Consider the following 13884-nt stretch of genomic DNA (forward strand, 5'->3'; position numbering starts at 1 on the left):
GTTAGGTACCCAGCCAACGTGAGAAGAGAAAACAGAATGAAGCTCTGAGAAAGCCCACTGCACATGTTAATAAAACACTGGCAAAAGAATAGCACGAAAGCAGGAATTGATCCTATTACTTTAAAGCAACCAGGGCCCAAGCTTAGCTTTGCCCTGAAGATCCTAAAGAGGTAGTTACTTCAGAGACAGATTATATCTGACATCCAGAGCACTAAATAAACTCAAGATTTTCCAAAGGGTAAGCACTGGAAAGAGTATTTGCTTAAATGGTACAATCTAAACATCAAAAGCCCTACAAGGTACAAAGACAAAGAGTAAAAGCCGGCTCAGAGAATGCAGTCAGGCGGAGGCCAGAGACGACAAGAAGAGGGTGAAAGGGTATAAAAGATGTATCGAGCAGATTTCAGGACCACGACCACATAGGCCAAGTTCACCTGTTTCCATCGGGGGCAGCTTGGACTCCGTAAAGTGGACAAGGTTGTTAGGGCGCATGATGGCAATGGAGCGAGCTGTAATCACCAGCCTCTGGAAGACCTCGGGGTCCAAATCCTTGCCTTCTTTGCTGGATGTGTTGAGACACTGCACAGCTTTGCTCAGCAAGGCCTGATCCTATAACAAAAGGATCACGAGGATGAACCAAAAGCAAGGGCTGGGTAGGACACTAGAGCGAAGAGGAGAGGACAGCTAGCAGGTCATCAGGATGGCTACCTTCTCTCAGGAGAACAGGTTAACTACCGCTAACTACCTGGAACAAGTGTTCAAAGCAGTCCATTTGTAAAGGTAAACTTCTTAAATCGTGAAACATTTAAAGGCACAAAATTCGAAAGTCATTAAGTGTCGAAGTACGATAGGAAAATCTGGAACCGCCCAATTCTCCAGAATTGCAACATCCCAGATGACTTTGCTAGAGCAGAAGAGCCGTTTCTCTGCAAGTTCCTACCGCCCAAAGTGTCTGTTTCTAAACTTGCCATTCCTCGAGAGGTTCGGCAGGTTAAACTTGCATTTCTCAAGTTTCTGGGCTGGAGGCACAAAAGCTCACCAAGGCGCCTGGACTGCTGCTTCTTCCTCGTGGAACTCACCAGTCACCTCTCCCATCTACAGCAACTGGCCCAACTTACTGCCTTCGGCCACCACTTTCAGTTATAGGTGAGACCGTCCCCCCACTCCCTGCGCCCGCTCCCCTGGCCCCAGATTTCCCCCTCAGCATCTTTCCATTCGGCAATTTCCTCACAAGCGAGGACACCTAAGTGAGGGCTGTGCCACAGCTGGAGGAAGGATCTCCGTGATTCCCCTGCCCACGCTCTTCCAGAGAAGGCACCCAGTTTTCTCTTAGACCTTGCTGATCCTACTAGTGACAAAAAAATCAATGCAAACCAGGGGCCCGTTAGTCGGCTTGTCCCCAGTTTTGAGGGGGAGTCGTTCATTTCTCAGGAGAGACTTTAGACAGTGTGGGTCTTATCTCAATGACTTTACTGTGTGCTCCTCACTTTCCGTTTGCAAGGCCAACTGGCCTGATTCCCCGTCAGTACCAAAACTTGGGCTTCTACGGAAGGCATCCAGGGAGGGAGCGATTACCTTATGGCTGTGATAGGCTGAGCGGCTGGTGTGCAAGCTGGCCAGAAGGCTCTTGGACTGCTGTTGAACGCTGCCAGGTGCTGGCAGGGACAGCAGCAGAGTGGCCAGCTCCTGAGCTGCGTTCTTGTTTCTCTCCTGATGCGGAAGACAGCAAGGTTACCGCTGACCCCACCAAATCCGTGCAGAACCAACTGTGTACACTTTGCCCTTCCCCTTTCCTCTTTTCTAGACCACCAGCGCCAGGTTATGCAATGTGGACTGCTAAGAGCAAAATGAAGAATTTCAGAAATTACAGTCCTCCCACAATACAAGAGCAGGAATCGAGCCCCAGCTTACGACTCCTGGAACAGTGTTCTTTTTGCCAGCACTCGTCCTAACCTATGAAACACTCTCACAGTGGGTCCCCCAAAAGTAGGACAGGAGGCCTTAAGCTAGAGACTTCTCCAGAGCTTCTTCGCAAATCAAGATTATGACATAAATATTCTTTAGCTGCAAGGCCTCGGGCCTCTGACAACTCCACTGACTTCCTGCCTCTTCAGAAAGCTCCCATGCGCTTTGAAAAAGTCACTTGCCTTCTCGATGATTGGGCCAACAGCAAAGCAGCTTTCCAGGGCTTCTAAAGAACTCACAACCAGCCTAGGGAGACAGAAAAGCTGGCTTGAGTACAACCACCACCCTTCTCTCTGGTTGTGCTTGAGCCTGTGCAAACTATAGTCGGGGGACCTTGGGGACAGCTAATGAATGCCAAATACAAAATCAAAGCACGATAAGACCTGCCACAGGCACCATGCATAACGTTTCCTTGTGTTACAGGCCAGAAGAAACCTGGCTCCCACTTGGAGATCAACCTGAGGCCATGTTCATAATCCGTAACTGAAAGACAGGGCTTTTCTTCCTCAAAGCGGATAAGTGTGCTTCCTTCTGCTGCCTGTGGCAGGGATCACTGAGAGGAGCTTAACAGTCTTGATGCAATGGGACCCAAAGCTCAGGTGCCCATAGATCAGGAGACAAAAGGATACACAAAGGGAAAGGTTAAAACCATCTTCTTATACTGGGAAGGTATGCATTCTATTTTACTTACATCTCCAAGAAAATGCACAAAGGCACTTCCTGTGAATCCCTAAGTATGGGGAGAGAACAAACTGTGTTTTCAGGAGCATGCCAATTGCCAACATTCACAGGGTACAACAAAGCATCTTTAGAAAACTGAGCCACTTTCTCCTGGGAAAGGAACCGGAAACCCAGCTGTTGAAAGGCACCTAGCACATGCTCCTCAGGGCTTACTCCTTTGAGTTTACTGTGGCGTGGTAAAAAGACCAACATCCTGATGCCGAGGCTCCCGGCACAGAGGGAAAGGTATGGAGAAGGTAGCTGGACAGAAAAAGGTCAAGGGGTAGCAGAAGGCAACAAAGAGGGAGGGAAGAGGGGCCTGAGGCATAAAACGAAGTTGGATGAACACGCTCTCTGCTGGCTTGTCAGATGCTAGGATTTCCCCGTCATCCCACTGCCCACAGCCGCCCCCTTCTCACCCACTGTGGAGAGGGAGTGGAGAGGGACAGGGTACAGAAGAGCGAGCTGGGAGGTTCTGGAGCGGCCACCACCAAGTGTGCACGTACAACCCTCCACATACTCCACTCTTACATGGGATAGCTCTGCAGCCATGCAAGGACCAGAACAGAAAGGAGCAGGAGGACTCTTGCGCAGCAAAGCCACACCACTGGTTACACGGCTCTCTAACACACACTCACCCGTGCAGAGAAAAGAAAGAGGGCATACTAACCGGTCCAGCTTGGTTAGGGACTCAGTTTCAGAACTTGGGGGAGAAGCGAAGGGAAAAAAAAAAAAGGAAAAAAAATGTGAAGCTCAGAGAAACCTAGAAACACATCCTAAGCAAACAATATAAGAATAGGGAAGGGGGAAAAAAAGAAAGAGAGAGAGAGAGAGAAGGGAGGGGGAAGGCTGCTGGTGGGAGGCAGTGACTTCAAGCCAGGCTATTCTTCTGACTTACGATGTAAGAAACTCAGCGTCTTACATCATGAGTCGCCTTATCTACCGCGGCAAACCAGCAGCCGCCTAGCACAAAGAAGCCAAGCGCGACGCTTCAGAAGGCCCCTGGGGGGAGCCCGGGAGGCTCTGACCTCCGCTGCGCGTGCAGCAGCCAGCGTCTGGCCAGCAGCGCCATTACCACCTAAGAGGCCGCTGCAGAGAAAGAGAAGATGACGACATCAGAAGGAACGGGAAGATTCTCCCCTCTAATCTCAGCAAGACTGGACCCAAATTTCTAATGCTGGCTTAAGCATCTCCTACTCCACAGCCTCTGGCTCCTCCAAAGGGCGCCTGAGCATTAAGAGAAGGCACAGAAGCCCCCAGGCAGACTAGAATCCCATGGCTCTGAGCACGCTGCCAGGCTCCGTCTGCGTACTAAGGAGACACGGGGAGTCGGGCAGCTGGGGGACAACCTGAAACTCACAGGCTACACTTGGGGCAGTTCTGAGAAGCTGACTCTCTCAGGACAGGTTGTGCCGGGAGAGGGGAAAATGGCAAGGAGGGGAGCCGACCCCCACCGGCGCTGGTACCTCTCCAGGACAGTTCCACTGGTGGTGGCAGGGGCCCCAGAGTCGCTGTCTCCAGTGCCATTGCTCTGGTTCAGGTTGGAAGGGCAGATGTTGCTGACAGAGGCAGAAGGGAACTCTTCTGGGGGCTCGTCGGGCCAGCCAAACTGCTCTTTTGTCTTGCCGTAAATTTTCACAGCGTCGATCATGGTGACACCGGCCGGATCCACCGAGGCCCCAACTGCAACAAGTGAGAGAAGCTCTAGGAAGCACATTCTCTACAGGGCAAACGTGACCGCCACCAAAGCGAAGAGCAGACTAAAGAGGGCAAAGTAGCAAATCCCACCGATTTTTGTCACGGAGAAACTTTGTCTCCTGAGACTCAAACAGCACTTGGACCCTGTGGAGACGCTGACTGCATGTGAAGCAGTCCCACTGACCAAAGGCCTAGGAAGGCCAGCTCTCAGAAGAGCCTCTGAGCACCGCGGCAGGACCCCTCTGGTGCTCTCGGGGCACTGCATCCCACAAGCTCCACCCTCCAGGGAGCTCTAAGCAACCCCTTTGTTCAAAACACAGACCATCATCATTCAGTCTAGCAGCAGCTATTTCTAGAAGCAAGAGCATCAGACAGGCGGCCAGTAAATGGTAGAGAAAGACGCCAGGCTCGTGAAAGGCTCAGGGAGTTGTTTTCTGAGGGTTTAAAGAATTCGACGGCTCGGCAAGGCCAGAAGCTGCTACACATCCGTCTCTCGGCGGCCTGTGACTGAGGCCCTCATCTGTGCTTTCAGAACACCTGCTGCTCTCACGCACTGAGCCTGCCTCCTCCCTGCCCACTGACGTAGGCAACCACACCAGCAAGGCTGAGCCTGCCCCACAGAAGTGGACGTGGAGGCAGGGTCTGCCCTGTCTTCACCCCTCCTGTTCTTCGGCACACCCCTCTCCTGCCCATCTCCAGTGAAGCTCAGAGCTTCAGAGTGGCAGAGACCACTGAGCAGCAGAGAGAAGAAGTTCCCAGAATACCGAAGCGCCACACAGAAGTGAGAAGGGCAGGCCGTGCCAGGGGCTGGCGACTCACTGAAGAGGTTCAGTTTCTTGTCGGCCTGCAGGGCTTCCTCTCTGGTGAAGGGGAAGTCAAACCAGCGGGAGCGACTCAAGTTAAGCTGCATGGTCCTGCCGAAAATCTCAATGTAGGACGGGGCCCGTTCAATGGCCTGGGTCCCGATCTGGATCCGCATGCCTGTCATCACCATAGTGCTGTTGTTGTTGCTAATCTCGATGGTGAAGCCACCAGGCTAGAGGGAGATAAGGTCCAAGTCAGCCAATGAACACAAGTTCTTTGGGGCAAACTTATAACCCTTCGTCTGCTGGCGCCAAAGTGCGTGATCCCAGAGAAGTCCTTTACCCTCCTAACTCCTTGGTAATGATTTGCTTACTTCCAAGGACAAGAAAAGAGAGGCAAGGAATGGGACAGTGTCCAGTTTCAAGCTACTTTCTCCCTATCACTAACCACCTCCTGCTGCTAATGTTGGAACAGAAGCCCTTCTGTGTGGAAGTTTAGAATAGCCATTAACTCCAGGGACCGCTTAAATAGAATCCAAGGATTAGTGACTGTAAGTATATATTTCACACCTGCATTCTAAGAGAAGAGGTGTTTTCAAACCACACTGTTCAGGAGTCCTTCTACCCAGGTACGGTGCCCAGCCCAGCACGGTCCTCACCTTGGTGTTGGCCACGTACATGCCGGTGGAATTCAGCCGGTGCTTTATCTGCTGCGCATTGTAGACTTGCAGGAGGTCGTTCCCACCAAACTCCACATCCGTCAGCTGCTGGTTGTGTTCAAAGAAGTCGATGGGGAAGGTCACCTGGCTAGATGTGCGGGTTGCTGTGCGGAACAGGACCAGCGGACACAGAGCATCAGTAAGCATGTCACCCCACCTCTGCACCCACCCCACTGGGAAAGCCCCTCCCGAGTGACTCTGCACTCCGACACTCTAACCTCTTCCGGACAACCGGGATGTCAAAGTCTGTATCAGCGTGACGCCTGCATGTGGCCCACAGTCCAACAGTCATCATCCCTAACCACACCTCAACCCAGCGGGACAAAGAACTCAGGCGTGGTATTGAATACAGTTAGTAACAACAGGTTCCCTCATGGCTGGTTTATTGAAAGTAAACAACTCAGGGGCACCTGGGTGGCTCAGTCAGTTAAGTGTCTGCCTTTGGCTCAGGTCACAATCCCGGGTTCCTGGGATCAGGCCCCACGCTGGGCCCCCTGCTCAGCGGGGAGTCTGCTCTTCCCTCTCTTGCTCATGCTCTCTCCCTCTCTCTCAAATAAATAAAGTCTTTTAAATAAACAAAGTGAACAACAGAAACTATTTCTTTACAGGAGGATGAGCTGCATTGTTACCTCAAACATGGATTCTAAAACAAATCTGTCACGGGATGACCCCTGCGAAGGTCTCTGCTTAGCCAGAGTCACTCCATTCCCAAATTCAAGCCTCCACACCCTGAAGAGTCCTCTATCAGTGAGAAGCAAGACTCCCAGCTCAGAATCTACGATGGGTTCTTCACTACTTGGTGGGAAACTGACCAGTGGAAGCAATCTATCGTCCACTGGTTCCATGTTAGACTTCACATCAGTTAAACCATGTTCCCCAAACCCAGAGAAAAATCTCTCCAACAAAATCCATGAGATCATTCTTTCCTGGGCACCTAAGAACTGCTGACCTCAAGTGGAGAGCCAATGAGGGCTTGCCATTTGTATGTCAGGTGTCTAAAAGCCACAAGAACACTGCTGGCCTCAGGAAACGTGACACTGCTTTGGGGAAATTCGCTAGCACCTATCTCTACCTTTACGAAACAGGCAAATGGGAGAGTCACCATTTCTTCACAGACGTTTATCACCATCTGTTCCGAGTCTCGTCTAGAAGACTGCCATTCCCGCTCCCCCACCATCTTTTGAGGAGGGGCCTTACTGATGGTGGCTGTCTTGCGCTTCCGAACAGGCTTCATTATACTGATGACACTGCTGGGCTGTAGGGACGGCTGGAGCCAGTAGGAGGTGTTCTCCACGTTGGCCATGTAAATGCGCAGGCTGCCGTCCTCACAGAGCAGGATCATCGTGGTCCGCTGCTGCTCGTTGCAGGCTGTGTGCCGAATGGCAACCATGTCTTGGATCTGGCAGAGGAGACAAAGGAGGGTGTCAGGTCCCACAATTAGAGATAAGAACGTATAGAAAGAAGGTAACGGGGTGCAGACAAGCGACAGAGAAAAGGCATCTAGGAGAAAACAGATGAAAATTCTTTGATAAGCCTTTTCTACTGAAAGGGCCGGGGAAGGGACACAATATACAAACGCAGAAATACAGAATCAGACCAGGTTCACAGCCAAGTGATGGGAGCATCTGGCACTGACCTTTGCTTTGGCAGGCAGAGTCTTAATCTCTTGGATAAGGAAAGTGTCTGGTTTGACCATCACTACCAGTGGCACGCCTGTAGTCTGCTGGACACAGCACACCAAGCCAGGGTGGTTCATCACCTCGGACCACTGGCAAAGGGCAGGAGACGTCTTACTGCCACCATTGGAACTGCAGACAACAAAACTGGCCACAGTCAGGGTGTCAATCGCCACCTAGTCATCCTTTTCTTGACTTATAGGCCATACTGACCAAATACCTGACTCCCAGAGCAATTTATGTGCCCAGGGACTTGAATTACCCACGAGTCTCAGCTCTATTCTGAGCCACGCATATACTCTCACATAACCACTCTGTGCCCCCCGACAGGAGTCCTGGTTTAGAAATCTCTGCTAGCTCCCAATGTCTGAGGGAAGAGGTGGCCCAATGTGCCTAGAAGTCATCCACTGCATGGAGCTGCCTAAGGCTCACGATCCCTGGTCCTATCAAGCATCTCCAAGCACATCAAGTTCTGCGTGAATGATACCCCATTTGATTTCATCTCCAACCAGATAACATTTCACAACACAGAGGCCAGAGAAACAGTGCCTACAGCACTTTTATGGCTCTTCAATGGCAGACAGGAAAGCAGCCTAAGCCTCTTCTCCCTAGCTCCCTAAATTAACACTCACCACCTCACTCACACCTCTACTATCCAGACACCTGATGAAAGCCTCTACTGCCCCCCTCACCCCCGGCCATGCCCCCACTGCTGATACCATGTTGTGTTCTGATCAACTACCCCAGCAGGGAAACGTAAAGGGCACTTTGGCTGCATGAGTGTCTAGGAGCAACTTACGCTCCCTCCTCAAAACTCAGTTCTATCACCCTAAAGTCAGGTGTGCTGCCTTGACTACAGCTTCTTCCTTCTGAGTGACAGTGGTCCCCAAACTACCTCCTACAGCTTGGGGTCTGCACCATGGAGGACAAACCATGCAGACAACCAACCTACCAACACTGGGCACCTCTTGCCTATAAAAGGGAGAGGCCCACCAGGGCAAAGTAAGCTTCACCAGATTCCTAACAGACGCCAGTACTGGGCCAGAGGAGTCTCCCGCTGAATGCGGGCACCGTGGAAGCTCAGCGTGAAGCGCTCCTTCCCACCTTTTGATGTTGATGGAGAAGAGCTGCAACACTTCCAGAGTTGTCCTGCTGACAGTGGCTGCAAATGATTTGCCTTGACAATAGCTGAAGAACAACATCTGCAGCACATGGGAGTAGTAGACGGACACACCGCCACCAGCCACCTGGCTGTTACTGTCCTGTCAGGGCAAAGATACAACACTTGCATTAACCTCGCGTGTTGTCTTCGGGACCAGCAGCCAGTTTTGCAGGTAATTAGTTTTAAATCATGACTGTGGGCTCTCATAATCTAAGTCGTGCGGGTAAATCTTAGAAATACCATCAGAGTCAAGGAACTTCACAGTGAATCAGGTTGGTCCTAAAGGACAAGAGTTTCTGCTAATAGGGAAAAAGTCAGAGACCAAAGAAAAAAGAAAAACAATAGAGGAGCTACTAGGCTAATCCATCTGGAAGAGGAGAAAGCAACACCTGCCCAAACCTTCAGGTCCTCATGGTTGATTTCCAGCACATTAGTGACATAGAAGGGTCCCTGCTGGGCACTGCTGGCCTCTTCCATGAGCTGGGTGTAGATATAACCAGCTGAAGACATTATAACAATGATGTTCTTTCCCTCCTCGTTGAAGAGGAAGGTAACATCTCTTATCTTCGAGCTTGGCAGGAGAAAGTAGAAGGTCGGGCTCAAGGCGTCGACAGACAGGTCGTAAATCTGCAGGACAGAAGGAAGGGAGATCTAGTTCAGTCCCACCCCCAAATCATCCTGGCTAATCCAAAGACCTGCCATTGGTGAGTAATGGGTATTCATTCATTCTCCCTCCAACAAGCGTCTGCAAGTATCAGGCACAGAGCATACAAAGATGAGTTATCTTTTAACTCTCCCTCAAGGAATGACTAGGGGAGAGATACGCATCTACATATTCTGTGACAAGTACAGGAAGACCCATGCGCTTGGTAAAGCAAGGGGAGAACCAGAAACAATGTCATATTGCCTACACACAGAAAGCTCTAGCTCAGCACCATAACAAAAGGCGACAAAATTAGGATTGCTTACTTTTAATTTCCAGGAGAACTAGCACATAATGGAGATCAGACATTCTGGATTTAAAAACAAAACATTTCTAGGACCACATCATCCAAGAGCAGGAACTGTACCTTGACAAAGTCTGCAGTGACAATCGCTAACTCGGTCTGTGAACCAGGTAACCACACCGCTTTGATGATGAAGTTGCCCGTTGCCAACTGTGGGTGCAGCACCAAGTGATCCGAAACAGAGCCCGAACTACTGAAGGTCAACACGTGGCAATCCTGGACAGGGTTTAAGGAACAGACTGGTTAAAAGATGGCGGGAAGTAGAATGACTCATTTCACCTCTCTCAAGTCTTCCCTGACATTCCTTGCCTTCGGATAGTATTCACACTGTCCAGTAATATACTCAGGTTCCGAGAACACACAAAAATCGTTTCCAATACAAGAAAGATCTGCAAGAGCTGGGAGAAATTCAGAGAAAGATTTCTTTTATATTTCAAAGGCTTTTAGGTTTTAATCTTAACAATGAGAATGAGAAAGCGGCGCTGAGAACAGAGGAAAGAAGAGGATCAGGATCTGTAGCGCAAAGTAATCAAACCTGGATCAGATTATTACCTTCAGCCCACACACGGCCAGGTAGTCCTCCTTGCAGGGATTCCCAGTGAGGCTCAACACAGTAAAAGGGACGGGGGCAGAAGCCAGGCGGGTCAGAGTCAACTTCCTTTTGCTGGAATCTGCTTGCTTCAAGAGTGCAGAGAGCTGCAGAACAGTGATCTGCAAGGGGACAATCGCCACTTTATTCTTTTCAAGATTTTATTTATTCATTCGAGACACAGAGATAGAGAGAGAGAAAGCACGAGCAAGGGGAGGTGTAGAGGCAGAAGCAGGCTCGCTGCTGAGCCAGGAGCTGGACGTGGGGCTCGATCCCAGGACCCTGGGACCACAACCTGAACCGAAGGCAGACGCTTAACCATCTGAGCCACCCAGGCGCCCCTTGCCAATTTATTCTTACCCCCATCCTCTTAGAAGACACAGAGTCCAACAAAAGCTCCTTCAATGGGGTACTAGTCCACAGTTAAAGTCTCTTAGGAAAACCCTCTCTTTCTCCCAGTGGAGAGAGATGGGATCCCTTCATTTCCTCCTTCCAGTGACGACAAAAGAGAGGAGTAATGAAACCAGCTCCTCTTTATACACAGTTCGTGAAAATAATTACCCACTCCCTATGTACTATCATCCTTTCTAGTTTTCTGTACAAGTTTTTGTTTTGTTTTGAAGTATTTTAGAGGGACCTTATAGACTTACCAGATTCCTAGTTTGTTTTCCACTTAAGGTAAAGTTAAAACAACTTCACTAGTGATGAAGAAGCCAGAATACAGAAAAATGTTGAGATACGTGCCACCCTTCCAACTTCTACTGGTTCTCTAAAACGACATAAGCTTCCCTATGTCCGTAGTGGGCCAGGAGGACAGGAAAGAACTAAGTAAGGAACACTGTGTCTTCCCATGAAGACCCTTATTTCTTGGCTTGTGCCCTGCCTCCAGCATGACCAAACCACACCAAGCCTGGGAGCCACGCTGTCCTAGATAATCGCTACTTCATTATCTTTCCCTGAAGGCTCAAAGGATAGGTTTTGAGTAAGAAACTACTCATCAGAAGCAGCAACTTTGTTCTAGTCACATTACTTCTAAGTCTAACCAATGAACTCAGAGTTGGAGTAGAAAAGCTCATTGAGCTCTGTCCTGTAAAGCATTCTTGGAACCCAAAAGACTTTCTCCCAGAGGACCAATCTGAGTATAGTCATCTATCTGTTTTGTTTAGCACTTAAGACAAACATGACCTAAAATGAGTAGGAAAGAACTAGAAACCCACCTTCCCTTTCTCATGGCTGACAGCCAAATGCTGGCGGCGCCCATGCGGGGAGGAGAGCACACACATAGCCACCCGCCTGAGCACATGGGCGCTGATGAGCTGTCGAATAGTCTGGCCCTGGTCACCACTGTAATTCATCCGAACATTCTCAAAGGCACCTTCCTGGGAGCCTAAGGTGGGAACCTGGCAAAGAAGGAAGCAGAGAATAGGCAGTAGTAAGCCAAAGAGATCAAGTGGATCCATCCACTATTCATGTGACCGAGACACCGCATAACGCAGTCATTCAAAACCAACAGATTCCAGTCTCTAATCCATGGACAGTTAGGCAAGCCTCTCAAAGTTATTTTGTCAAGCCAATTAAGAACAACGTAGTGAATGTTTCACAAGGCTAAATTTAATTAATACAAAAGTACTGGCTTCTTGAAATATTAAAATGCCCTTTTTTTTATGTCAAATGACGGTGATAACAGAGGGAATGTTTTTCATTGATCTGACCTGGCAAAACTGAGTCGGCAACTTTATGGATCCCCAACACCACCCCAATACTTACTCGCTTCATCTTTAACAGCTCTAAGTCTAAAAGCCACTACTGTAAAACTGTGACTCATTTTTACTAAAATATCAGAATATCTGTATGTACATGTGTTTATTTCTGAGGGAATATTTTTCCCTTAAAAACAGTTTCTTTATGAGATCTATTCCTATACCTCGTTGACTTGTACACTTTCCTTTCAGAAGCACAGACACTTTAGGCTGGTTTCCACTATTTCACACCATTGCTAAACCTGACAGGCAGAACAACACACCAGAACTCCTATTCTCAGTGCTGAGCAGTAGGTTTTAAAGTGGATGACGACTTACAACTTCTAAGCCATTTCTCATGAAGAACTAGAGTTACCTGAGGGGCTATAAGCAGAAGACGACAAATACGATTTTTGCAAGCCAGTGGGACCTTAGGTGTCCTACTTTATATACGGAAGAAATTTCAAACTAGTATAATTGCCCTCAGATGTTGTTCCTCACATCTTGGGGGTTCATATATTCTTATGAACTGAGAGGGAACTTATTCACTGAGTTGGCCCAAAGGACCTTTTGTGTGTTCCTCTGAAGACACACCTCACACGTGGATCTCCCCGCTGGCTAGCTAGGGACTGGCTGTCCTAAGGATACTCTTCAGAGCATCCAGCACACCTTGGCATCTCAGCAAATGTGCTGCTCTTGCCACACTCACCATCAGCTGATCTGTCATCTCAACCACCTTGTCCACAGTATGCAGCTCCCGGAGGGCTTGCTGGGCCCGGCTGCTGCTCCCCACAGCTGAAGCCTGCTGAAAGTTGGTCTGAATGGCGTCCATGAGGAAACTGAGCATGTCTAACACGAGAGGAGCGAAGGAGAAATTGGCCTGAGAAAAATCCAAATACACAAGTGAAAAAAAAAAAAAAGAAATAAAACGGGTCAGACTCATAATAAATCTTGCCAATAACTACCTTCAGAATCTAGAATCCAACTTCCACACTTCCAATTTGATATTCTACCCATATCTCTTCCTTTCGATAATATTGGATTCGTGCTACGAATTCTAAAGCAATCTTTCTAAACCAGGAATCCCATGTAGACACCCTAATGCTAGAATACACCCATCACACAGGATTAGCTGAATTCTCTATGCATCTAAAATTGTTCTGGTTATGTGCCATCCTTGAGAAAACTGAGAAAACAATCATGTAAATGACTTTCTCTTTCTGTGCTTCAGATGAGAAAACACTGGCCAAGGAAGGTGTTCTAGAGTATTACACAACTAAAACAGACCCTCCCTCAAGCCCCCCCATTGCTCCTCAGTCCCAAATCCCTCCCTGTGAGGCAGGGGCTGACAACAGGCCCTACTCAGATCTGTCCCGTGAAAATGAGTAAACTCAGAGAAAGGAGAAAGCGTCCCTCAGCCCCACTAGGGGCGTTGCAAGGAGAGCCTTGCGCATGGCTCGCTCGGGAACCAGCTGGCCCGGCTCCGCACTCCACCCAGCGTCCCAGGCACCACCAGAACCCCCACCTGGTTCTGCAATTCCTCCCGGCAGCCCTCCACTGTACGGCACAGGCTGCTCTTCTTGGGCTTCTCTTCGTCAGCAACCTTTCCGTCACTGATGGTGACCTTGGCCTTGTCCGCTGGAGATGTGCTGGTGTGGCGCACCAGACTCTCGGAAACCCTGGGTTCACTCTGAAAGGCTGACTCCTTCATGGTGGAGCTCATGCCACTGCTGGGAGTTCGCTTCACCAGCGCCTAGGGACAGAAAATGTCAGAAGCCCAAAGCTCGAACCACAAACACAGATGAA

General features: G+C 49.4%; 1 protein-coding gene across 8 annotated transcripts in view; it reads right to left on the reverse strand.

The window, feature by feature from the left end:
• The window catches only part of LOC102741961 (E3 ubiquitin-protein ligase UBR4), a 109084-nt gene that overhangs the window by 48010 nt on the left and 47190 nt on the right, over positions 1-13884 (reverse strand). For 5 of the 8 annotated variants that reach the window (XM_081817600.1, XM_081817602.1, XM_081817597.1 and 2 more), the window contains exons 38-53: positions 13604-13831; positions 12788-12958; positions 11557-11739; positions 10303-10461; positions 9814-9966; positions 9143-9370; positions 8686-8843; positions 7542-7713; positions 7103-7304; positions 5846-6009; positions 5203-5419; positions 4152-4368; positions 3356-3388; positions 2148-2211; positions 1576-1710; positions 435-609 (exon numbers count right to left, since the gene is read on the reverse strand). In XM_081817600.1, the coding sequence (XP_081673726.1) occupies positions 435-609; positions 1576-1710; positions 2148-2211; positions 3356-3388; positions 4152-4368; positions 5203-5419; positions 5846-6009; positions 7103-7304; positions 7542-7713; positions 8686-8843; positions 9143-9370; positions 9814-9966; positions 10303-10461; positions 11557-11739; positions 12788-12958; positions 13604-13831 (2659 nt within the window). The remainder of the gene's footprint in view (positions 1-434; positions 610-1575; positions 1711-2147; positions 2212-3355; positions 3389-4151; positions 4369-5202; positions 5420-5845; positions 6010-7102; positions 7305-7541; positions 7714-8685; positions 8844-9142; positions 9371-9813; positions 9967-10302; positions 10462-11556; positions 11740-12787; positions 12959-13603; positions 13832-13884) is intronic. The other 3 variants (XM_081817603.1, XM_081817601.1, XM_081817599.1) reach the window with 1 other exon arrangement.

Source organism: Leptonychotes weddellii, chromosome 4, assembly GCF_054177405.1.
Source record: "Leptonychotes weddellii isolate Sample4059 chromosome 4, ASM5417740v2, whole genome shotgun sequence".
Classification (NCBI taxonomy): Eukaryota; Metazoa; Chordata; class Mammalia; order Carnivora; family Phocidae; genus Leptonychotes; species Leptonychotes weddellii.